Source organism: Onychomys torridus, chromosome 1 (genome assembly GCF_903995425.1).
Source record: "Onychomys torridus chromosome 1, mOncTor1.1, whole genome shotgun sequence".
Lineage (NCBI taxonomy): Eukaryota > Metazoa > Chordata > Mammalia > Rodentia > Cricetidae > Onychomys > Onychomys torridus.
In genome coordinates this window covers 149,229,023-149,256,830 of record NC_050443.1, presented here as the reverse complement: position 1 = coordinate 149,256,830, position 27,808 = coordinate 149,229,023, and the positions used below count along the sequence as shown (strand labels likewise).

At 36.9% G+C, this 27,808-nt stretch overlaps 1 protein-coding gene across 2 annotated transcripts in view; it reads left to right on the top strand.

Annotated features, from left to right (window-relative positions):
- The window catches only part of Prkg1 (protein kinase cGMP-dependent 1), a 1,194,442-nt gene that overhangs the window by 1,047,548 nt on the left and 119,086 nt on the right, over positions 1-27,808 (top strand). For both annotated transcript variants that reach the window (XM_036209439.1, XM_036209436.1), the window contains exon 9: positions 24,605-24,679. In XM_036209439.1, coding sequence (XP_036065332.1) covers positions 24,605-24,679 — 75 coding nt within the window. The remainder of the gene's footprint in view (positions 1-24,604; positions 24,680-27,808) is intronic.

Below are 27,808 nucleotides of genomic sequence, written 5' to 3'. Positions count from 1 at the left end.
CCTTCCACTGATGCTGGTTCTTGCAGCAAAGACGAACAGCTTCTCTGGCTAGGATGTGCATTGAAGAGTTCCAAACTCAACTCAGCAGCTGGATCAGAGCTCATTGCTTACCTATCCTGCATTAGCCATCCTTAACAATATACTTGCCATTTATGAGATTTCAAGGCAAATATATGAATGGTTTCTAGCCCTACTCGGTTACATAAGGACTCTATTAAGAGTCCACTGTCATTAATATCTTGATGTGAAATGACAAAACTTAGCGCATTCTTATTTACAAATCATTGTTTGAAAAATTTGATGTCTTAATTGTTTATCCAATACCAATACTGAGTAGTCAGCCATGATATTATACACATACAATCAGCACTAAATGAACCAGCAGGGTGTGTGTGTGTGTGTGTGTGTGTGTGTGTGTGTGTGTGTGTGTGTGTGTGTGCGTGTGTATGACAATAAGTAAAAAAGGCCATGGATTTAAGAAGGAGTAAGGTAGGGCACGAGAAGACTTGGAGGGATGAGAGAGAAGGGAGGGAGTGATGTGATTATATTTTAACTTAAAAATAATAAAAAAGCTCATTGTATGAAATTCTCAACAAACTAATAAAAATTTTTGGTACAGTAAAGAAAAAGAAAATAAAATTTCATGAGCAATTAGGTGAATCATAAATAGCCTTAAAGATGTTTAAAAAGGAGAGAGGGCCAAGCTTCTTCTGTGGAGGAAAGATACTGACCTCCTCAAGTTTGTGGGGGAGTACTCTCTGTCACTAAGATTCATATATGCCATTTGACTTCAAAACTGCCATATTCTACTCTCTTCTCAAGATGAACTCTGTTTTGCAGGTGAGGATCCAAGTCCAGGAGTACCACTCAATCACACTGTCTACTTATAATAATTAGTAAGATAGATGGTAAAGTTGCATTCTTATATTTCAATGTCTTTTGGTGGATCTTAGAATTTTAAAATAGAAAGACTTTGAAAACCCACTTTTATAAATCCTCTAGTTAAGAAACAAGAGTTGAGTCACAGAAGGAATATAGATTTCCAGTTCTTTATTGCTAAAGGCTGAGCTACATGCCTCATGACGTGTGCTATACTGCCTCACCCCCATCATATAATGCTTTGGATGACCCAGATAGGAAACTTATACACTTACATAACAGAAGAAGCAAATATTGAGCCTCTACTATGTGTTAAATTTTAGGTTCAGTGTTATGATATATATGAAAACAGACAGTTGCCTTTAAAGAGAGTTGCACTTCTGAATGAACAGATAAGATAAAAACAAAGAAAAAGCCAATACTACTGGTGTTTTATAAACTTGGCTGAATGAACTGTCTAGTGTTAATTCTACTATTTATTTTAAAAAAAAGAATGAAAGAAAGTATCAGTGAGTAAAATACTTCAGTTTCAAATGACTTTCCATTGGGATAAGCACCATCACAAGTCAGATCCCAACCAATTTCGTTAAATAGTTGGAATTAATTGATTAACATGTCAAGTCCATTAATTCTGCTGTTTTAGTTCACTACTTCAATGGCCAGCAGGCCCTTACTGACTCATATTATTTGCCTCTCATGAGAAATATCCTGCTATTGTTTCCTACTGTGCTATGTTCCTTTTACTCACCATATTATGCATTTCCATTTTCCATTTTGACTTACATTCTACAAATTTAGTGGAAGGACAAAATCTATTTGTTGTGTTTATTTCTGCTTTCTTGTTTTTAACAGTCTCAGAAATGATAGTAAGAGCTCATTAGATGTCTCTTGGGGTGAATGAATGCATAAGCCTGTATTAGTCTTGGTCTAATCACAATGGAGTCAGCATATAATAACTAGAACATGAAGGGCAAAGTGTAAACAATTAGAAACTATAGTAGATAACTAGAGTCATAATGTGTGTTTACTGAGAAGCCTAAAGCATATGGAAGCAGCAGTGGTAAGGAGCAATCACTGAACTCTAGTCCCAAAAGAATGTTCCCAAGGGCTCATATTGCCCCCCTTTCTCCTGTCCTCCCCTCTCTTCTTTTGGCCCTATTGAAACTCAGAACTGTACCTTGTTACTGAGTATGATTTCTAAAACCCACTGCTGTTGAGGGCTGGAGAGATGGTTCAGTGGATAAGAGCACTGACTGCTCTTGCAAAGAACCTAGGGTCAATTCCCAGCATCCACATGGTATCTCATAAGATCTGTAATGATGCTTCCTGGGGACACAACACCCATTTCTGGCTTCTGTGGGCACTGCACATATGTACATGGCAAACAAACATACATGTAATCAAAATACACATCAGCATAGATAATGGTAGTAGAAAATTTAAAACTCACTGCTATTGACATCTGGGGACCAGGTACTTGGTTTGTATTGGGGGGTGGTTTTTGAGGTGGGAATAGAGGCACTCTTCTGTGCTGTATGTTTAACAACACCCTGACCCAAGCACTATCTACTTAATACTACTAATTCCCCAAAATGATGAACAAAGTGTCCCTGGGAATCATCTAATATCCCCTGGTCAACAAAATCCGCCCCATCTAAGAAGAAAACAGCCAACAAGTGACAGCTATGAAATAGCTGTTGTGTCATGCCAGTAGAAATGGTGCCAGACATCTCACTGCAGGGTTCCTGGAAAAGCTACTCCCAGACAAATGAAAAGCTATGCCATGGGAAGTCTACTGGCCATTGGGTACTAAAGAACACATACTGGAGGAATTACAAGCACACACTAGGATGCAGAAGCAAAATGCTTCATTCTTTCTTTGTTTCTCCAGTGCTGACGTTATGTCATTGCTAATCGGCAAGGGAGAATTATTTAAAATGTAGGACATAATTTCAAAAGACAGGGGGAAAGGCTGAGAAAATCTGAGCATGGGGGTGCGTGCCTATAATCCCCATACTTGAGTGGCTATGGCAGAAGAATTATTGTGAGTTCAAAGCCAATCTGACTTATTGTAGCTAGACTCTCCTTATAAAAATAATGCAAATAAAAATAGAAGATGGGAGAGAGAAAAATCAAGAACCAGGACACATTCCAAACCAAACCCTATTCAGCCACCCAGGGACATAACAATGAAGAACAGCAACCTGTGATCCTAACAATTCAAGGATGAACAATTCTTTGCTAAGAACTGAGGGCAGTAGATTGTTTTGCCTGAAGTGCCTCACTTCTTGGACAGAGTGACTTGTAAGCTAGGTTCTTGTAAATATGAGTAGGAGTTTTACAAATAAAGGAAGGAAAACTGAAGGCAGGTACTCAGAGGGCAGGGCTTCAACAAACAGACTCGGTGGCTTTTTTGCAGTATTGAGTGGAATATGGTGAGAATAGAGGACTTACAGAAGAAACTGGCAAAAGTCATACAGATAGAGGCTGAGAGTTGAGTTTGGGAAGAAGAATTGGGGACAGCTTATCAAGAAATCGAATAGGAGCTAGACAGAGGGCTCAACAGTTAAGAGCACTGGCTGCTTTTTGCTGAGGACCAGGGTTCTAATCCCAGCACCCACATGGTGACTCACAACTGTCTGTAACTCCAGTTCCAGGGGTCTGACACCCCTTTCTTGTCTCCACAGGTATCATACATTCATATGTGCATGCACGTGCACACACACACACACACACACACACACACACACACACACACTCATACATACACGAATACATACCTTCACACATACATACATTCATACATACATACAAACATACATACATACATACATACACACACACAGGACAAGTGTCATAACACATAAATTAGAAACCCAATAAATTCCTATTTTTTAAAAAATAATCTCCTAGTGTCTCAAACTAAAGAGTCTGGTCTTATCCATTGAAAACTAAGGGGCCAGTGAAGAGCCATTGTTACTGTACCATGTATTTGTCTTTGAGGGAAGGGAGCAGAGAAATACTGGTTACAGCCCAGAGAAGAACTAGCAGTGAGAGATGGTTAGGGTAAAGTCACAACAGCCCTAAGGAACGTCTCTTAAGGTGAGAGTTTTAGACTCAAGTTTATACTTGAGTCTATAGCAGATCTGGGTGATTCTTAAATGTTCCAGGTGAGAGAAGTGTCTTTTATTCAGAGACTCGGTAGGTGTCTGTAGGAGGTTAGTGATGAGAGAGAGAGACCCAGTTGCCATAGAAGAGAATGGTTGCTTCCACTGTGGACATCCTAGGTTCAGGTTCATCAGATGCTCATACTAAAGTGATCACTGCCAGCTAGAAATGCTTTGGTTGTTCTCTGACATCCAGACGACAAATGCAACTTGATACTGGAGCTCATGGTAAATCCCTTAAAACTTAAGCTGCCTTGGTTTAGGTCATTATTTTGTTTTATACTAATAATAATTCCATTTTTTCAGTGAATACTTGAAAGTTTGCTGTGTTTCTTCTCCAGTGAATACTTGAAAGTTTGCTGTGTTTCTGAGGCTTGCATTTTTGTCCAGTGTTTTTTTTAGATTTGTTTGAAAATTTATATGAAAGGATAACAAAATAAGCAAAAATTAATTTTATTTTCAAAAATGTAAGCATTAAACAGCAATCCTTAAAATACAGCAACCTTTGGAATATCACATTTGCCTGTCTGAGCAGTGGTTCTAGCTGTTTATTTGGGGAGGCAATTCTAATGTGTCTTGAAGTGGAGTAGGTACAGGGATGGGCAGAGGCCAGGAGCATTTTCACATAGAAGTCTAACAGCAAGGTTAAAAACAATGGGAAAATCATTAAAGTTGAAATCTGCTCCAGATACTCAGTGCACATTTTTGGTAGAGTTAAATAGATTTGCTTATTTTAGTGGCACACTTCCCTGGTGAGACAGTCATTATAGGCCCAGCTGGGTCATAAAGATCTAAGACTTTCGTTTTCTTTTCAATATGTCTCACAGTCGGTACTCATCTGAAGCACATAGCTTAGGACCAGGAATGGAATTAGCATTAGCCACAATAGAAGGTATGCCTCATCCCTCACCAAGTGTTACAGTAGAAGCCTTTTTAGAACTTATCTCCCTGGATGAAATACAATGGTCATCTTATCTACAAGCCCTTCTACAGCCATGTAATTGAACTAATTTTGAATAGATTCCAGACTATCAAAGGCAAATCATGATTTGGTGGTTGATAAGAAAGGTGCTGTCTTGCTAGCTGAATTGGAGATGGATAATACATTATCTATCAGTCAGAAAGAAACCTGAATGACAGCAGTTAATGAGTCCTATTTCTCTGGTTTCACAAGGTGTCTCTTGCTCTCTCTCTTTTTACATCTCTAGTATACTCTATGTTCTATAATTTTATGTGTGATAACCACCAGAAAGGAGGGAATTCAGAAAAGCACAAATATCTTGCCATTTAATAATAACTATTGTTAAATTTCATCAACTTTTAGTATATTTAATTAAGTAGGCCATTCCACCTAGGTTTTTTTCTACTTTATCCACACCCAGCAATAGCACTAGCATATTACATACTCACTGAGGCTCACACAGAAGTAGATATATAGATAAGGACTAATTAAACAAATCATTTTTTTCTCACAGCACACCTGTAAGAAATGCTGTTTGTCTCCTTTTCGAAATAAATGAAGCTTCAGAAAGTCCAAGTGTCATGTCCCAAAATTCATAACATGTAAATAGAGTTAATAACACTAACCTTCATGACTTAGCACATCACATTGATGATTTGCTATAAGCATAACTCTGTTTCTTTGTCTTCTTATATCCTTAGCTGTACTTAGACATTTAGGTCACTTTAATTCTTAATTTTATAAAGAGTTCTGTGCATTAGGCATCTTTACTTACTTTCCAAAGTATTTCCCTGAAGGAACACACAGTGGGGGAATTGCTGATTTAAAGATCAGCATGTTTTAAAATAATTTCATAGAACCATTACACAGTTCACCCCTCGATGACAATGCATGGGAATGTACTGTAGCCTATCACCAATAGCCAGTTTAAGTTTTCAGTTGAAATAATTTTAAAAGACACAATAATGACAAGTTATCCCAAGGTATGAAATATATCACAACCTTAAAAGAGTGCACTTGACATTTTTTTCTCTTATGATTGCTGCATGGAGCTTAGTTATTAACAATTAAAGCTATGACGATTTGTGCATTGTTTGACAGTTGCATCTTTATCCTAGGGAAGAATAAATACATTTTAGAAGCTTCAGAAAACTGAGGAAAAAAATGAAGATGACCTTCTTCTGAACTGTAAAAGTAAATAGTAAAGGTCAGAAGAGTACCTGGGAAGGGAGGGCAGGCTAGAAAGAAATGGAAATTATCCAGGTGTCTAACATGCCTAGGAACCAGAAAACTGACTTGAGAAGATTCAGCGTATTGTTGGCAGATAATGGTAGAAATGGTAGAGAGTGGCAGAAAGGGAAAAGCTGGAAAAGCTAATTCATGAATATGAGTATCTACATATGATACTTTTGATGTGTGCACACACACATGTTCCTGCCATCTTGTGCATTTAGGACAAAGAACAGCGTGAAGAGTCAGTTGCCTTCTTTCAGCATGAGTTCAGGGGAGGGTGACAGGCTCTGCAGCAGGCACCTTTACTCTCACAGACATCTTGCTGGCCTGATGATCTATTTTAACTTTTGCTTATCTGTTAATCCTTACAATAGTTCCCTGGGAATAAATACCACCAAAACAAGATATTTAAGAAAGGGAAACTAGTTTAGAGAGCTCAGTAACTTGGACAGAGAGAGTAACCTGCCCAGATGGGGTTATCTGACTCTAAGACCTGCTCTGCCTTTGACACCCTATTTTGCTTATTGCCTTTGCTCCAGCAAAATAAGTGGGAAGCTTGATTCTGTTTGGGCAATTTCTTGAAAGACAAGTAGAGAATGGAAGAGGTAGGTCAAAGGTGTATAACAAAGAATAAAATGTGATTCCTTCATACTAAGACTATAAGTACTGTAAGTATGTGTAGCCTGAGTAAGACAACAGAGGCAGAAAGAGCAAGGAATGCAAAAAATATTGTAAAAGTGAGCTTTATGGGCTCTAGTAAAGAGGAAGCTTCTGAGAACACCAGGATTTGCTGTAGCAGGAATCTTAAAAGATCTTATTAATAAAAACAAACCATGGGCCAGGTATTGGGGTTAAAGCTAGAAGATCAGAGAAGCAGAACAAGCCACAGCCACTTCACCTTGCCAATTCCTCAGCTGATCCTGTTTCCTCAGACTGGAAACTTCTGAGTCCTCATCCAAATGAATCTTAGCTGAACTGATGCTCAAAGCCTAAAAGCTTAACCAGTCTAATTTCTGGTCCTCACACCTTATATACCTTTCTGCCATCACTTCCTGGGATTAAAGGCATGAGTCACCATGCCTGGCTATTTCTAGTGTGGCTTTGGACTCACAGACATCCAGATGAATCTCTGCCTCCCAAGTGATAGGATTAAAGGTGTGTGTGCCACCACTTTTTGGCCTCTATGTCTATCTAGCTGTTCTGCCCTCTGACCCCAGATAATTTTATTAGGATGCACAATATATCAGGGAACACAACATCACCACAATTTGCACTCTGAATTGCAATAAATAAAAAGATAATTAGGAAGATGGGAGATGTAGGAACCAGTGTAGAAAGAAGGTGGTATATGCAATTCTGGGCAAATTGAAGAATATGAGGTGTCAGTAAGATGTGGGTAACACCATAAAGTGGCAGATGTGTTAATATGAAGTGTTCAATGATAACCTGAGGACCTGAACCCAAGACTAAGATTAAAGTTAGATTTTGAGAACCTGTAAAGACAGATTGGATCAATATACTACATAAGAACTAGATCATAGTCAACATTAGATGGCTGGTCTTGTCTCCTGAAGGTACAGTTTCTGGTGAGTTATATAACTTTCCCAATCCTTGTCTCATGTCTGCTGTTGGTAGCCTTGGGATGCTGGCAATGTCTTGAGGCAATTCTGTTATTACAATGGATTTGCTGCTCATGTATTGTGAGCAGAGAGCAGGACTTCTCCTAAACATCTTATAATACCCTGGGCATTTTCTACAGCCAGGAGAATTATCCTGTCAAAACCATCAGTTTAGGTGAGCATAAGAAATCCTGATGTAAGCTCTCCATAAAGTATGGTCACAGCAATTGCTTTGTAGGGTTGTGAGCAAGCATAAAAGATTAAGTGTATATCAGACCTTAGGTATTTAAGGTAAATAACTCTATTGGTGAAATAGAAAAAAATTATGTGATGGTTTGAATAGGTATGGCCCCCAAAGACTCAGGTGTTTGAATGATTGGCCCATATGGAGTGGCACTGTTAGGAGGTATGGCCTCCTTGGGGTAGGTGTGGCCTCGTTGGAGGAAGTGTGTCACTGTGGAGGTGGGTTTTGGATCTCCTGTGCTCACACTACACCCAGTTCGGCAGTCATTTCTGCTGCCCACAGATCAAGATGTGGAACTCTCAGCTTCTTCTCCAGTACCATGTCTGCCTGCACACCACCATGCTGATAATGGACTAAGCCTCTGAAACCATAAGCCAACCCCAGTTAAATGTTTTTCTTTATAAGAGTTGCCATGGTCATGGTGTCTCTTCACAGCAATAGAACCCTAACCAGGACAGATGGCAAAGACAAAAGTTGCAGTAACTTACATCAACAAGATGGTGGAGGGAGAAGTGTGTGTGATTTATGCTGAGAGGCAGTAGCACAGAGGGAGAAGGTGAAAATGAGGAAATGGACAGTCAGGGGCAAAGAAATAGCCAGTGCTGCTCTGCAGACATATAGCTCTACATCCAAGGAATGCTGCCATTCTGTCCGGAACCTCAGACAGCTCGTAGAGGAAATGTAGAAAACAGCAACAGTGACAGACTAATAGGAATGGCCACTTTGAGGGAAAGTTACAGTAAGCGTGAGAGAAAGATGAGACTGAACTGCAAGCCTGTGATAGGTTGAGAAGTAAAAATGAAAGAGGACAAGGGACAGGAGGACACTTTACCTGGCTGTCTGTCCACAAAGGACAATTTTATAGTGTAGGGTTAGACACTGTAATGCTTATAGATGGAAAGAAGAATCTAAAGCAAGAGAAGAAAATGTCACTGATAGGACAAGAGTCAAGAGGAGAACAATGAAAGAGATGTGTAAAAAAAGAGAATCTGTAGGCTGGAGAGATGGCTCAGTAGCTAAAGAGTACTTCCAGCTCTTCCAAGGTCCTGAGGTAAGTTCTCAGCACCCAAATTGGGTGGCTCATGATGGCCTGTAACAACAGCTGCAGGGGATCTGACAGCCTCTTCTGACCTCTGTGGTCACACACACACACACACACGCACACACACACACACACACACACACACACACACACACACACACACACTTTCACGCATGCATGGACGCATGCACACACAAAAAAGGAATGAGATAATTTTTTTTTTCAGAGGAAGAGCAATTTGTTTTAGAAAATAGTGTACTTCCCATGAAGGAAGTATAATCACCGCAGTGTATTGAGTTGTGAGTGAAAAATGGTGAAACCAAGACCTTAACATTTTCAAAGTTATGAATACAAATGTTATTAAACAGTGACTGTGCTGAGCATGCAAAAGGCCTGGTCCTACCCCAGAACCAAAAGTAAAAGTAAACAAAAGCATCCCCCCCCACAAAAGAAAACTAAATAAAAAACTAGTGCATCCACAAGGCATCAGGGTACATGCCCTTGGGTCTAGCACTCAGGAACCTCAAGCAGGACTACATGGGCTACATGTTTGTGACCATCTCAACACACATAAACACACACACACACACACACACACACACACACACACACAGGAACTGAAGAAATAGAAAGAAAGTTAACCTGAGGTTTGGCTCTAAGAGAGTTACTGACGGGAAGTAATACTTGAATTGACCTTGATGAATGAGCAGGAAAAGCCCCAGAAACAGGAAGAAAATGCTCCTTGTCAAAGAGACTGGCTGGGGAAGGCGTGATGTGCTCTTACATTTAGTTGCTGAACACAGCTCTTTGCCCCTCATGAGAATATCCTTACATTACCACTCATGATGTGGTAAGAATCTGCTACACTTTAATTTTGCTCTCACCACCTTTGAATTTAAAACATATTAAAATAGTGGGTGACCATCATAGTTGTGAACAATGAGCAAAGTTTTGATCATTTTTGTAGTTTTTTTTAAGTGTTAATTTTCTTATATCTGTGCCTAGATCCCAAGAAAATTATGTGTTTTAAAAAGAGAAGTGAAAGAGAATTTGTTCAGTGTACAATATACATATAAAATGTCTTTATTAACATAATACTATATACAAAGAATATACAGTAAAAATGTTTAAATGTAAATTGAATGGACTTAAAACAATAGAAGCAAACGTTTTCCCAAAATAGTGACACAAGAAAGTGTATCTTTTGGGTTGCCACTAATATTTCTTCATTAAGTTTATTATGGACTAATTATGTCTCTTGGTCTGTATGTTGCAGTCCTAACACCCAGTGTGACTATATTTAGACACAGCCATGAAGGAAGTGATTAAGGTTAAATGAGCTCATTGGCTATAACTCTAATCCCATGGGACTTGTAAAAGTCTAATCCTTGTAAAAGGCAGAAACACACACTGCAAGCTAGTATGAGGACCCAGTGAGAACAAGCTCACTAAGCAATAACAGAGAGAAAGACCTCACCAGAAAACAACCATGGTCAGTTATTGGTCTCAGACTTCTAGCCTCTTGGATGTTAGAGAAGTCACTTCTGTTGTTTAAAACTTAGTTTCTTGGGTTTCCTATGGCAGCACAAGGAAACTAATGCACTCCCTTCATTAGTGCCCTTATAGTCAGTGTGTAGCAAATTTGATGTTCTGTTAAAGATTGGGTTGGCCATGGGGCCATGAGGGCTGGATGCCAGAGAACAGAGATGTTATTCCAAAGTACAACTCCAGCTATTAATCATCTGCTTCAGCCTTCCATGTTGGAAGAAGAATGGTGTAAGCAGTCATCAGTATTTCTAGTTCAAATTCCAGTGGAAAGCATACTTGTGACTTCAATGAGTTGTTTTAGCCTTCATTGCTCATCTGTAGAACAAGAGAAAGCCCATGTAAAAAATATAAAAATTAAAAAAATTTTTTTTAATTAATATGTTTTAATATTTTGCTTTGATATTTTTATTAAACTCTGTAAGCATTAATTTATGAGATTTAAGGATATTTTTACTGTGAGTATTCAATTATTCCTGAAGAAACATCTGTTTATTTTAATTTTTACTGTTTGTTCTTTGACAGTTTCATACATGTATAATACACATTCCAGTGGTTTCCCCTCATCTCCCACCTCTATTGACCCTCCTTCTCTCTACAAGTCCCCTTCCCACATTCAAGACCATTGTTGTTGTTTTTGACACCCATGGATTTTAGCCAGGATCATCTGTGTGACCATGAGTGTGGAATATCTCTTAGAGCTTGAATGAGTTCCTCAGTGGGTACCCCTGATAACAATGACTACTCCTCCCCCAGAACCATCATTAGCACAGAATGGTAGGGTCTCTAAAGTTCTTCACCACTTTGTGATTGCCATTAATAGCCCCAGTCTTGTGTAGGTCAACTAAAGGCAGCCACCACACTGTGAGATGGTGATTATGTTAGCTGTGTAGTGCCCAGAAGACAGTATTTCATGACACTGTCTTCTGTCCTTGCATTATTTCCAGTCCCTCTTCTGCAATGTTCCCTGAGCCTTAGAGGTGGGTGATATAAACCTCCTGTTTAAGGCTAAGCACTCAACCATCACTTCCTCTTCGAGTCACCAGCAGCCATGAGTCTCTGCATTCATCACACACACACTGCAAAGAAAGGCTTCTCTGATTCAGACTAAAAGTGGCATTTGTCTGTTACTATAAATGTGAGTATTTAGAAGGCAACTTGACACTATGACAATTGAACTAAATGAACATATTAAGCTCAACCCTATTATCTAAGATGACCTCTGCCATGGGCCTTTGACCATGTTTACAGCAAGCAGAATGAATTCTTTCCTGTGAGTCAGGCCTCACATTCAGTCAGAAAGTTTGTCCCTTCCTTAAGAGTCCTGAGATTATTGCATCAGCAGGCACTTCTTGGTGGAAGATGGATATTATAGCATGCAGAGTTAACAACTGGTTAACAAGTCTTAACCACTGCAGACTGCATAGTATGTTCTAGCATTATGAAAGCTAGCCAGCGTGGAGGAAGCTTCAAGCTCAGTTCCAGCCCAATTTCTCTACAATTTACAACCCAGATACATGGCATCTTAAGCAATAGAGTCTTAGCAACTAGTTCTCATTGAGTGACCAAGAATTACTTTTCCCTGTCATATCATAAGAGCTAAAAGAAAGTTCAGTGATAAATTTTTGTAAGAATGTCAAGCTAGGAACTAACATTTTTACTTTAAAGAATTTTTAGTCATAAATAAAGGTTTTCTAAAAAAGATACCATGGGATAAATTTATTGTACTCTCTAAGGAGTTCATAAATTTCATACAGTTTTGTACTTACATGATATTTTTAGGTATAAACTGTAAATGTCATACAGTTTAAATAGTCATTTATTTAAAAAGTTCTTTAAAACTGTTATTTGATATGATTAATACAGAATGCATTAACTATATATTTTTACTTGTTTTAAATAAATGAAGCTTATTTTTCTTTAGTCTATTTGGAGAGGAATTTTTAATAGACTAAGTGAACTGATAATTTTAGAGTATGTTTTAAAAAGTATACTGGAAAATATTTAATAAGTAAGACATTTGATATATGCCCTAGTTTTTATTTTGAAAATGGGAAAAATTAAATGTTTGTCCATTTGTGATTCTTATTACAAAACAGATGATAAATTTTCTTAATTGAGAATCTTCTTTTTTTATTTTATTTTTTTCATTATTATTATTATTATTATTATTATTATTATTATTATTATGTGCTTTAATTTTATACATCAGCCATGGGTTCCCCTGTCCTCCCCCCTCCTGCCCCCATCCCCACCTTCCCCCCAGCCCCTCCCCTCCATTCCCATGTCCTTCAGGACCAAGACACCCCTAAGGGATTCATTTAAACCTGGTGGATTCAGTACAGGCAGGTCCTGTCCCCTCCTTCCAGGCTGAGCATGTGTCCCTGTGTAAGCCCAAGGTTCCAAACAGCCAGCTGATGCACTAAGGACAGGTCCTGGCCCCACAGACTGGGTGCCTCCCAAACAGATCAAGCTATTCAATTGTCTCACATATCCAGAGGGCCTGATCTAGCTGAGGGCTCCACAGCCCTTGGTTCACAATTCATGTGCTTCCATTCATTTGGCTGTTTGTCCCTGTGCTTTTTGCAATCTTGGATTCAACAATTCACGCTCTTGCAGTCCCTCCTCTTTCCTGACTGTTGGACACCTGGAGCTCCACCTGGGGCCTGGCTGAGGATCTCTGCATCCACTTCCATCAGTTATTGGATGAGAGTTCCAAGACGACTGTTAGGGTGTTTAGTCATCTGATCACCAGACTAGGTCAGATCAGGCTTTCTCTCGACCATTGCCAGCAGTCTACAGAGGATATATCACTGTGGATTTCTGGGGACCTCTAGAGCACTCTGCCTATTCCTGTTCTCATGTGGTCTTCATTTATCATGCTCTGTTATTCCTTGTTCTCCCTTTCTGTTCTTGATCCAGCTGGGATCTCCTGCTCCCCTAAGCTTTCTTTCCCTCAAATCTTGCCCTTCATTACTCCCACTGTCATCCAGGTTGTTCATGTAGATCTCATCCATTTCTCTGTCATTGGGTGATCCCTGGGTCTTTCCTAGGGTCCCATTTTCTAGGTTGCCTCCCTGGAGTTGTGTAGCAGTCTAGTCATCTTTGTTTTACATCTAGTATTCTCCTGTGAGTGAGTACATACCATGTTTGTCCTTCTGAGTCTGTGTTACCTCACTCAGGATGACTTTTTTCTAGATCTATCCATTTGCCTGTGAACTTCATGATGTCATTGTTTTTCTCTGCTGAGTAGTACTCCATTGTGTATATGTACCATATTTTCTTTATCCATTCTTCAGTTGAAGGACATATAGGTTGTTTCCAGGTTCTGGCTATTAGAAACAATGCTGATATGAACATAGCTGAGCAAATGCCCTTGTGGTGTAATTGAGCATTCCTTGGGTATATGCCCAAGAGTGCTATAGCTGGGTCTTGGGGAAGATAGATTCCCAATTTTCTAAGGAAGTGCCATATTTATTTCCAAAGTGGCTGTACAAGCTTGCATTCCCACCAGCAGTGGAGAAGAGTTCCCCTTGCTCCACATCCTCTCCAGCATAAGCTGTCTTCTGTGTTTTTGATCTTAGCCATTCTGACAGGTGTAAGGTGGTATCTCAGAGTCGTTTTGATTTGCATTTCCAGGAAAATTGGGGATGTTGAGCAATTCCTTAAATGTCTTTCAGCCATTTGAACTTCCTCTGTGGAGAATTCTCTGTTTAGTTCTATAGCCCATTTCTTAATTGGACTGTTGGGCATTTTGATGTTGATGTCTAATTTCTTGAGTTCTTTATATATTCTGGATATCAGCCCTCTGTCAGATGTGGGGTTGGTGAAGAACTTTTCCCATTCTCTAGGCTGTCGCTTTGTCTTGTTGACCATGTTCTTTGCTCTACAAAAGCTTCTCAGTTTCAACAGGTCCCATTGATTGATTTTTTTCTCTCAGTGTCTGTGCTACTGGTGTTATATTTAGAAAGTGATCTCCAGTGTCAATGCATTCAAGACTACTTCCTATTTTCTCTTCTATCAGGTTCAGAGTAGCTGGATTTATGTTGAGGTCTTTGATTCACTTGGACTTAAGTTTTGTGCATGGTGACAGATATGGATCTATTTTCAGCCTTCTACACATTGACATCCAGTTTTGCCAGCACCATTTGTTGAAGATGCTTTCTTTTTTCCATTGTACATTTTTGGCTTCTTTGTCAAAAATTATATGTTCATAGGTGTGTGGGTTGATGTCAGGGTCTTCAATTCGATTCCATTGGTCCACATGTCGGTTTTCATGCCAGTACCAAGCTGTTTTTATTACGGTAGCTCTATAGTAGAGCTTGAGGTCGGGGATGGTGATACCTCCCGAGGTTGTTTTATTGTACAGGATTCTTTTGGCTATCCTGGGTTTTTTGTTTTTCCATATGAAGCTGCGTATTATTCTTTCCAGATCTGTGAAGATTTGTGTTGGTAATTTGATGGGGATTGTGTTGAATCTGTAGATTGCTTTTGGTAAGATCGCCATTTAATGTTAATCCTGCCTATCCATGAGCATGGGAGATCTTTCCATTTTCTGACATCTTCAATTTCTTTTTTCAGGGACTTAAAGTTCTTGTCATATAGGTCCTTCACATGCTTAATTAGAGTAACCCCAAGGTATTTTATATCATTTGTGGCTATTGTAAAGGGTGATGCATCTCTGATTTCCTTCTCAGCCTGTTTGTCTATTGTATATAGGAGGGCTACTGATTTTTTTGAGTTGATCTTGTATCCTACTATGTTGCTGAAGGTTTTTTTTAGCTGTATCAGTTCCTTGGTTGAATTTTTGGTGTCACTCATGTATACTATCATGTCATCTGCAAATAGGGAAAGCTTGACTTCTTCCTTTCCAATTTGTATCCCCTTAATCTCTTTATGTTGTCTTATAGCTCTGGCTAGAACTTCAAGTACTATATTGAATAAGTTTGAGGAGAGGGGACAGCCTTGCCTTGTTTCTGATTTTAGTGGTATTGCTTTGAGTTTCTCTCCATTTAATTTGATATTGGCTGTTGGCTTGCTGTAGATTGCCTTGATTATGTTTAGGTATGTTCCCTGTATTCCTGATCGCTCCAAGACCTTTATCATGAAGGGGTGTTGGATTTTGTCAGATGCCTTTTCTGCATCTAGTGAGATGATCGTGTGGTTTTTTTTCTTTGAGTTTGTTTATATGGTGTATTACATTGATGGACTTTCATATGTTGAACCACCCTTGCATCCCTGGGATGAAGCCTACTTGATCATGGTGGATAATTGTTGAGAATCTTCTATGTTATAAGAAAAGTTAAATAATTTAGCGTTGATACTTGGTTTCCAGAGGGCAAAATGGATTATTTTTATGAAATTAATGAGAGCTCTATTAAATATCAACATTAGCTTTCAAAACAGTGATATTTTCCTCAAACAGTCCATAGAGGAGGAGCAAGTCATAGATCCAATCATTGCAAAAGATACAGTAATGTGAGGGAAATCCTGGCACTGATAACAGGTGCCTTGATGCCCTGTGCTTCAAACAATTTTATACATATTTGCTTAACCAACATATTTTTTTCATTATTACCAAAATATAGGCAGAGTATTCATTGAAGCTGAAGTTTTGTCCTGTATATTCATATTTTATATAGACAAATACACAAAAAATACCTTGAGTTAGAAACAAAGTTTGTGTCAGAAAAGGGAAAACGTTGCTTGTCATCTTCTGATCACATGCTTAGACATAAAATGAATAGATCAAAGGATGCATCCACCTTTTCCTTTCAAGTTTCTCTTACAATCAGACAGTCTTCTAGTACACAAAGAACGACTGGTGGATGAGACAGGTTAAGATCTTGTTGTGAAATCAAGATTTTAGTGTGGGGAAGACAACCAGTATTTAAATAAAGTTGCTTTATAATTGGTAATAAGGGAGAATGAATCAAAGTGACAGAGAATTTACAGTAAGGCTGTAGGTTAAATATTAAATTGTATTGGCTGCCTGGGAAGACCTGTCTGAGGAGGATGCACTTGTGCTGAAACCTGAATGGTATTAAAGGAAATTCTATGTGAACGCATGGGCAAAGAACATTCCAGACACAGGGTGTATATTCTAAAGCAAATGCAAGGGAGAAATTAGAATGGTTGTAGATGCCAGCAGAATAGTGACGTCATCTGACTCATGTTTTAAAATATTATCTTGCCTGCTTGCAAGGAAGTGTGTCCATAAAATAAAATAAAATAAAATTATCCCAAGTTGGATAAAACCAAAGGACAAGACACAAAAGGGATTAACTTCAAATTATTGAAACTAGAACCAGCAGTATTTAGTGATAGATTCAATATAATGGTGGAAGGGTAAAATGCAGAGAACAATCTAGAAACTTTATATGATATGCCAGATAGAAATACTTCCAACTTTTCAGTCTGTGTGAACTCTGTTATAGTTGTTCAACTCAGCTGTATATATGAAAACAGTTGTAGGCAGTAAACAGTACATAGAATAATGTGTTCTGTTAAAACTTGTTTATAATTACAGGCAGCTTGGTTTGTAAATGATAGTTTGCTGAGCTCTTGATTCAGAATCATTACTCTAATGCATGAAAATAGTTCTCTTCGGAGAAACCTTATTCAGAAGCTCACAGGTCCAGTGAAATCCCAGCTCTTTCACATCACTATCATCTTTCATGACAGGTCAGAAAGAGTAGATAGATAGTCCTAGTCTGGCTGAAGAAATGACAGCATTGTTGAGAGGATCACTACATTTAAGCCATCCTAATCATTTTAGAAAACAGCTGAAAGTAAACCAACAAATGCTCAGATTCTGACTGTGCTTAGATTTTATTAATTACATGTTTATTTGTTGATATTATTAGCTGAATATGTGGTGATGGTTTGCAACAGTCCATATTGTTATCTACTTTGCTTTTATGCACCATGTTATTTATTTACTTTGAAATTTATTAGGTCTATTTTTTATTGGGGTGTGTGTATGTGTGTATGCACATGCATGCATGCCTGTGCCATAGCATGTGTATTAATGTCAAAGGACAACCCACAGGAGTCAGTTCTCTCCTTTCACCATGTGAGTTTCAAGAATTCAATGCAGGCTTGGCTTCAGCAACTAAACCATCTCTACATTCCAATGCACACCTTTTAAAGTAACTAAATATGTATGTCCATATATAGCATTTTATGTACATATATATCAATTAAAAACTCAGAAAATCCATTTCTAATTTAAGATTTTCCATTTGTTCTCTGTCTTATAGTATTCAATTATTTAGAACAGATTATTGACTTATATAATGATGTAATAAAGAAAACAAATCTGCTTCAAATAAGACCTGAATTTGGTAACCATATTTGAAATTTGAGAACTTATTTGGAGGTTCTAGCATGGGAGTGCAGTTACTTATATACCCTTGACTGAATACCAGTCCTCCTCCTGTCTGGGAAGGCCATCCTTTGGCAAAGTCATCCTCTTCCACCTTCTATAGAGTGCACAGCTTTAAAAGAGACATGTATGTGACAGTGAAGAACGGAGGGGACAGCAGCCTAAGAAGCCAGATCAGCTGAACACAGCCAGATGGCTCTCTAGTTCCCTATTTTGAATTTGAAAGAGCCTACTTAATTAATTTTATTTTCATTATTTTTAACTCACTGAATGTAATTACCCACATATAACTACTAAACATTGCATCAAAATAGATATAGTAAACCATGAGAATTTAGTCAACTAATATTTGTCTTTTATATTTAAATATATATATGACTTATAAAAAGCTCTTTATAAACTGTAAATTAGGTTTATATGCCTTTCTTTATCAGCAACATGTTGACCGTTGATACTTGGAGTCTATCAATTTGGACTTTTGTCTTCCTTAGAGTTTTAAAGCCTGTTTCTCTTTAGACAAAGAACCATCATATTGCAACTGAAGAACAAAATTATACACATTTTTAGACATACCACTGAGTAATCAGCTCCCTTCAGAAAGATGTTTTGGTTTAATAATGAAAACATCTTAATAGCTGAAATTATTACCCACTGAGTCAATCACCATAATGTCCTCAAACAGACACAGTTCTTAGAATGAGTAGCAGCCTTTACAATGTTGCTTCCTAAGAAAAATGTCTACAAATGTTAACATTCTTGATGGGAGTCATTATTGCCTCTCTTTCTTTTTCTTTTTTTTTCTTTTTTTTTCTTTCTTCCTACTCTCATCTTCCATCTGTCCCCTTCACCATTGTTCTTTCTTTCTTCCTCTTTGGCTTTCTTTTCCTTCTACACCTTACACACAGGAGACCTCATATTTGTTCTTCCTCTGTGTTTCTGCATTTGTGATTCTATATTCAAATAACACCATTTCACCCACTTGCTGTAAAGAATCCAGCCTTGACATTTAAAAAGTATTTATTTATTTTTATTTGATGTGTATGGGTGTTTTGCATGCATGCACGCCTATGTACCATTGTGTGCAGTACCTACAGATGCAGGAAGAGGGCATCAGATCCCTTGGAACTTGAATTACAGGTTGTGAACCACCATGTGGGTACTAAGAATCAAATTCAAGTCCTCTGGAAGAGGAGCCAGTGCTCTTAACTACTGAGCCTACTGACCCATCGCTTCAGCCCCTCCTTGACATGTTAAAATTCGATTCCCTTTTCAGAAAAATTAACATTAAAGTGTATGTTCAACTACATGCATTCATTGAGGTATGCTGTTGAGATCACATAAGAATACCTTCCTACTTTCCTCTGAAATTTAATCTAGAGTACATATGAAATTGGCTATTTCACTTTACAATACTAAAATATAAATTACCCATGATTATATTAGTTTAAGGTATTTAATGATTTATCTGTAATTACTTGTTTTTATAGCTGATAAATGTTTTGTGGTTTCTACTCATTCAGTTGCTAAGGTTGTCAAAACATCTTACTAAGATCTTCAGAATGGAACAATGATGACAGAAGTCTTCTTTGTTAGTCAAGCCATGACACAAGACCTTAATAAATATTTAGAAAGGAATCCACCAGTGTATTAATCAGGGTTCTCTAGGGTAACAGAACTTATACAATTAATCTTCCTTTCTTTCCCTCTCTCTCTATAGAAAGCATCTGTATATATGGGGATTTATTACAATAGCTTACTAGCTGTGGTCCGGCTAATCCAACAATGGCTGTCTATGAATGGAGGGAGGTGTCCAAGAATCCAGTAATTGTTCAGTCCACAAGCTGGATGTCTCAGCTGATCTTCAGTAAATGCTGGAATTCTATAGAAATAGGCTTTAATTCCAGTAAAGGAATGAGCTTGCTAATGAGAGCAAACAGGCAAAGAGAGCAAGCTTCCTTCCTCCATGCACTTTATATAGGCTTCTAGCAGAAAGTATGGTCCAGATTAAAGGTGTATCTTCCCACCTCAAAAAATCGGGATAAAAGGTTTATCTTCACACCTCAAAGATCCAGTTTAGAAGTGGATATTCCTAATTGAAATGATGTAAAGAAGAAAAACAAATCCATCATAGGTGTGCCCACTCATTTGGGTTTTAGTTAAATCCAAATGTAGTCAAGTTAACAATGAAGAAGAGCCATCACAACCACTGATAGTAATACGTCCTCAAAGAACTGTGTGACAAGGATCCACATAGATGTTATGTATTTCTGAAAGGGAAAAAGTGTGCAACAAGTGGTAGAGGGCCTTCCCACTAGGTGTGAGGCCCCAGGTTCAATAGCCAGAACTGCACACCAATAAAACTGGTCAAAAATAAGTTTATTAATTAATTCGGTAATTCTACCACATAGCTTATCAACATGTCCTTAGTTATTCATTTAAGTTCTACCTCCATAAAGTACTAACTGTTAGGTCTCTATTTTTTTTTCATTTCCTTTTTTAAAATTCATTTACATGTAATAGTTGGTCTTTTGTTTTAAAGGATTTACCATTTTATTAGAATCTAATTATTCAATGTTGCAATATTCTTTTGACTAAGATTGTCCTTCAAACAAAAATGATTTATAAACAATATATAGCGCTAAGTTCCCAAAGATGAAAATACAGTCTTTGGTATGTTTATCATGAGAAGAAATCCTGAATGTTCAATATACAGTCTAGAGTACAAATATTGTTTGTGTACATAGTTAGCATACTTCCTGCTTCACTGTGTATATGTGTCTGTGTGTGTTTGTATATGATGTAAGAGATACATAGATAGATATTCTATGACATATCTACATATAACAACTTATTCACTGTTAAAATATTGCTTAAAGTTTTAAAAGAAAATTAAATATGTATACAATGTTGCAAATTTAAAAATAACATTGACTCATAGATACTTAATAACTCTAACTCTAAACAATAGCACAGCTATACTGAGATTAAAAGACACTCCCCAAGCCACATGTCACTGGGTAACTAAGCCCATTTTTGGACATTAGAGTTTCTTTGAAATAAGACTTTCTCCAAGTTTAGTTATGGACTGATACATTCTATGGGAAAATATAAAAGTTAATTATATAAATAATAGTGGTGCTAGGTATAATGACACATGCCAAGAATCCTACTAGCCAGAAGGCTGACAGAGAAAGATCATGAGTTCAAGACAACTTTTGGTACATAATAAATTCTAGGCTAACCTAGTTTTTCATGTGGAAACATTGCCTCAAAACAAACTAGATATCCCAGGGATCTAGGGTAAATCAAATACTATTGTTAGTTTTAAAAAGTAGCAATAAAATGGCTCCTAATGATATTCTGCTGTACTCATATCCCAGTGCCTTGCTCAGCCATTATCAGCTAAGTTTCCTCCTGTAGCAGATAGGAACAAAAATAGAGATCTCCAGTCAGACATTATAGAGAGAGTGAGAGACCTTGGAATACTCAGTCAACCCTAAATAGGATGTCTCCATCAAATCCCTTCCCCTCAGGCCTCAGGGAAGAGGAAGCAGAAAGATTCTAAGAGTCAAAGGGGATGAGACACACACACACACACACACACACACACACACACACACACACACACACACATACACACACACACACAAAACAAAACAAAAAACAAAAACAAAAAAAGGCCTTCTAAATCAACATGATAAAATCTCATATGAATTCACAGAGACTAAGGCAGAATGTACAGGGTCTGCTCGGGTCTGCACCATCCTTTGCATGCATATTATGGCTTCCAGTTTAGTGTTTTAATGGGATTCCTGAGGGTGTGAACTGTGGGTCTCTAATTCTTGTGCTTTCTCTGGGGCTCTTTTCCTCCTGTTTGTTTTGTCCAATTCCAACATGTTAGTTTTTGTGTTTATTATTATATTATATTTTAATTTATTATTATCCCTCAGAAACCTGTTTATTTTCCTAGGGGAGACAAGAAGGGAGTGGATTGGATGGTGAGTAGAGGTGGGAAGGAATTGGGAAGAGTAGAGGGAGGAGAAATTGTAATCAGGATATATTATGTAAGAAGAAAAAATCTATTTCCAATAACAAGTAGGGAAAAAAAGAAAAGCTAACATTTTATGCTATTATTTGAGTGAAAAATTACGTTTTTGTTTCCTGTCTCCAGCTTCATCAGAATGTTACTAACAAAAATTATAGGCATTCATGGTAAAAAAAAAGTAAATAAAAATATAATAAAGTGTTAATTAACTAAAACAAGAGTAAACAAGAAATAGAACAAAGTAAAATAAAGAGAAAATGTCTGAAATCACATTTGAAACTTTTTCTCAATAACAGAAAATATAGTTATCATTTACTTTATTGATAACATTTTTGAAAAAATTACAGAGTGCTTCCTATTCCTTCAGTACAGATTAATAAATTAATTACATTAAACTTCATATTTTGGGATGAGATTCTTGATTTCCTAGGCCTGTGTCTCATAACTTCCTTCTTGTCTCCTTTTGTATATCCACATGACTGTGTTGTGCACAGCATAGCAGTGAACCAGCCTTCCAGGTGGATCACCACCAGGGATCTGAGATAACAGCTGCTAGTCCTCCATTGTTCTATTCTTCTTTATAGTTTTTTGCAAAAGTAATTATAAGTGAAAGCAGTTAAGTAACTTTGAAATTTAAGTCATCAAATTTTCTGCTGTGGTTCAGGAACTGACCATGCATAATTTGTTATTTGATGCTCAAAATGCATGCCCTTTGTAGATTGAGATGATGAAAAGACTGTGAAGGTGATTTAGTGTTATGCATCTTGTCTAGAATGTAAAAGACCTTAGATTCAATCCTCAGTGCTTCCAACAAGAAATTGTACAGACAGAACAGGGGAGAACACAAAAAAGGTCAAATGTTTGCTACATAAGTGTGAGAACTGAAGTTCAGCTCCTCAGTGCTCACACAAATCCAGGGCTGGCACAGACACTTGTCTGAAATCCCTGTGCTTAAAATAGAGACAGGCGATCCACAGAGCAAACTGGCTAGCTGGAAGAAACAAATCAAGTTCTGTCTTCAAGACCTGCCTCAATATATAACTTTGGAGAAAGATCAAGGAAGACATCTGGCATCAGCCTCTGGACTTCACATGTGAACACAAAACAACCACATGCACACACAACCACATATACATACATATATAAAAAATTAATAGAGGTATAAAATTTTAATTTAATATGATACCTTAAAACCCTTAATTAAGAGCCTATATACTACTAAAATTTTTCATCACTGTCTTCAAAGCATGGTGATTGGAATAGGTGTTATAGAATAGATTATTGAATAGGGAGGAGAATGATCACTTCCTTCCTATGAGTCTATCGCATTTACTAGGTTTAAGATTTAGGGTAAACTTCTAACTCTATCACAAACACACCAATAAAATGGAGGTGATAGTAACTTACAAAATTGTATAGTACTTGTCACCACTGAGCAATGCATGGTATATTCATTATACCCTTATCACTGTGACCAAATACCTGACAGAAAGAACTTTTAAAAAGATTCATTTTAGCTCACTATTTCAGAGGGCTTGGCCCATGGTTGCTTCACTCCATGCACTCAGATAGAATATTACAGCAGATGTATGAAGCAAACAGAAAGCAAGTAGACACCAGAGAGAAGATATTGCCAAGGACCTGGCTCAAGTGAATCATTTTCTCACACAAGACTGTGAAGTTCTGGTTATTATGTGACAGTCCAGATAGACTTCTATTGAGTTTCTTTTGTGTTTCTCATCCAGTCTATTTCAGTGGTTGCCAAAATGTCACGTGTGAAAGAATTATTGTATCTGGCTCTATTCAGTAAATTTCAAAGAGAGTCCTACTCTGTGTGTATTCATTGGTTTTTTTATTATATAACATTTTCTATTTTAAGCATATGATAGATAACACTTCATTATATAAAGTAAATCTAAAGACAGTTCTAGATATATAGTAGATATTGAATAGATTGTCTCTAGTTAATATTTCTACTTCATACTTCACTTTCTTAAATGGGTTAATTTTTCTATAATTCTTACTTTGTCTATGAAGATCATTTGCTTTCTTTTAAATAGAGATACCTCTGCTTCTTGCCTTCTAGAGATTTCATTGAAATTAATAAAAATTAATGCTAGTTAACTGACAGAGTAGGCATTCTCTCATTGGCAGTCCATTGTTATTTCAGTTTGATAAGAATTGACTTATTAGCATAGTCTAGATTTTATTCCACTCAGGTGGCTCAATATCTGTTTTGCCAGACATGATTGTTAGATGTGATCAGGTATAGGGTATAGGGGTTGATCAGATAGAAGAAGCCCCTGACCTCATAATTTTTAGCACCAAATTAGAGGAAATTCTGCTGTCTAATGTATTTCTTGAAATGTTTGAATTTAGTTTTATTAAGATGACTTTAAAACATTTCACTATTAATGACTGGTTGCCATTATTTTGACTTGGCAGAGGACTTAACTTGGTCACTTTGGTTTTTCTCTGACAGCTCATTCAAGCATTTGATTGGAGGACTGGATGATGTTTCTAACAAAGCATATGAAGATGCAGAAGCGAAAGCAAAGTAAGTGAGATTCACTTTGGGGACTTTATTTTGATAAAAATGATTTTAATATGTTAAGGTCAAATATTTGGACTTCATGTCAGTGCTCTGGCACTAACACTGATTACTTAAAAGAACTATTAAGCAAACAATGTACTTGTTACTCAATATGTTTACTTAGGATGGCTCTTTTCAACTTGAAATCTTAATTTTGTAAAGATAAACTCAAGAAGGTAAGTGGTAGTTTAAAATCCAATGTAAACAATTAGAATAAAACATTTAATTGTCAGACTGAAAATATTTTCTGATGATATTAGAGGTTAAATATCTCATTAATTATAATTTTGTATAAATGCAATTCTTCTACAAGGATGATTTGCTATAAAACAAAGCTTTAATGTTTGGCAAAGATTTGTTGTATTCAAGATTCTTTTTTTTTTTCCTCAAAGAAATGTAGGTTACTTTGGAAAAAAACAGTGGTCTTCATAATCCCCCTTTTCACCCAGTACAAACTGATAATTCATATCCTATAAGACAGCAGAAAGATTAAGCATATAAAATTTAGTGTGAAGTCCATGGTTTGTGCCAAAATTTTATCACGAATCTTGTAGTAACCTCAAGCACAAAAGAAATAAAATATTTTTGCTCTAAGAATCCATGAAAAAAGGTTTATCCTAGGAGTAAAATATTAAGAACTTCAGGTGTGCAAATAAGATGACTGGTGGCCATCTTACATTTTTGGTTGTGAGGCTAGCCTTTAATGGCTGAGCTGTCCCTCCAGCCCGACTGGTAGCCATCTTAAAAACATGAGCAGCTGCTTTAGAATTACAGAAAAAGTCAATTGTCTCATAGAAAATAGTATAGCTACTTTGCTTTATATCTATTTTATTATAGCTTTAGGTAGATAGTTTTCCTATAACTCCTATTATTCAAGTAAAAGTTGATACCAATCTCAGCTTTAAAATTATCAGGGACGGGAAAAATGACTGTGAGTGAGACCCTTCTCAGCATCTATTGACTTTGTAGCAATAACAGTGTGACAGTGTATGAATTCTGGTCATTCATGGATTCATTTATACATGCTGCACATTGAGGGAATAAGGAAATGAGTATACTTAATCCATATAAGACAGTTAGAAGGAAGATTTGACCATAGTTTGTCACACTCTGGTGTGAACCTGGACAAAAACTAAGAGTCTTTGTTCCCCTGCTCACTCTTGGTCATGACTCCCAACACCTGTCTCTCAGCCTCAGATAGCACATCTTTAAAGTGGTAGCTACTGTTGCATTTTAATTAATGGCATTATGCAAAGCCTTTGTAAATTGCTATAAAAGTGGATGACCTTGTTGAAGTAATCTTTGGAAACATACTTTGACTGTGATAACAGATATTAATTATTCCATATACAAAAATATTTTGCTTAGCTAAGAACTATTTAATCTTATATAACTTCTCATATTTATATAGTAATTTATTAATGCATACTTAGGCTAGAAAATATTCATAGATAAAGTTTTATAAAACAGTAACTGTTTGATCAAACAGTTATGGTTAAGGAATAAGAAATAATAAAATGACTGTCTACATCAAGATACTTGCCAATGTCTGTTTGACCAGTAGATTTATTAGACTATAGTTTAGACATCATGAAACAAACATACAGTCTTAAGATATATAACATGATTTGATATATGTGTTAATTAAGAACTGATCACAATAATTAAGCTTACCAACCCCATCTATCACCTCACACAAGTTACTCTTGTGTATGTGATGAATTGATCAAATTCTGATTAAATTAGCCATTGACCTAATCAGTAACCACAAAATTAATGGAAATTACTGATTTGGTTAGCCATGGATTGGGTCAACCACCAGATGGGATCAATCACTAGTCAGATTAATCACCAAATAGATTGACTATTAACTGGATCAAACTTGGTTATAGAGACCTCTGATTAGATCAGCTACTAATCTGATCAATTGCTGGTGAATAGGCCACTACTCAGAAGGCCTGCTGATTGATAGGCTGTCTCAGAAGACACATTATCTTAGCAAATTTCATTCAGAAGAGATTTACCTTAAGTTAGTTGATTATTAGTAAAACCAAGTGACTGTATACTTAATATTCTTTAATGTTAATTATTACTTAGGGAGTGTAAATAGTTTGATAAAAAATAAACACCTGATTTGAATTCTAAAGAGAATGATAATAAGTTCATTCTCTGAAATTGTCTTATAACAAACAAATGTTAAAGTAGTTATCATTATGTTTTCTACACTGTTAGCATTTTATACAGTGCTAACAAATAACATCAGAAGGTGTGTGATGTAGCAGTCATCCCTTAATCAGATGTGCTTATGCTTAGAGGAGGCAAACTATGGATTTCTACAGGCTAAGCTTTATCTGCACTAGCAAGCTCAGATGTCTATTTGTGTTGTCTGTTGTCTCTTTCCATTGACTTTCTTCCTGTTAAATACATTTTACATTCATTTGGTATTTAAGGAACTTTAAAAGGCTTACCTGTGCAATAGAAACTAGGAACATCCTCTAATTGGGTTAAATTCCCTGGATAATTCTGTTAGTGCCCTTACATTTCTATATAGAGCAGGAAACCTAGTGCAGGTACAGCAGAGGTGATGTTTAATCTCCACTGTGTAATTTATATTCTTCCAAGGTCCCCTTGATCTTGCAAAAACTTTGAAATTTGAGCTTAATATTTCTTAAAACTCCACTAAAATGATTCTGTTAAGTACTCATGTAAGATGATTATTTTTTCCATGTCTATTCTTATTTGAGAAAGAAGGCATAAAAGTAGGACTGACTATAACAACTGAGTCCTTTGAGATGTTTAAAACTTGGGGCGAGGAACTCATTACTTATTGGCATAACCCTCTCAATGGCAGACTGATTGCCCTCAAGTAAACATGCTATTATTCTCAGAAAACTCATACCAAATATGTAGATCAGACAGTCCAGGAAAATTAGCTTGAAAGAAACACTTGACAGAAATCATTTTCAAAACTCTTCTACTGAAGGAGATGTGTCCTCTGCCTATATTGCAATATTTTTCTAAACATATTTTTGATAGAATCTAAGTTTATGGCACATTAAGCCGTCCTTAATTGCTGATAATCTTTCACTAAAG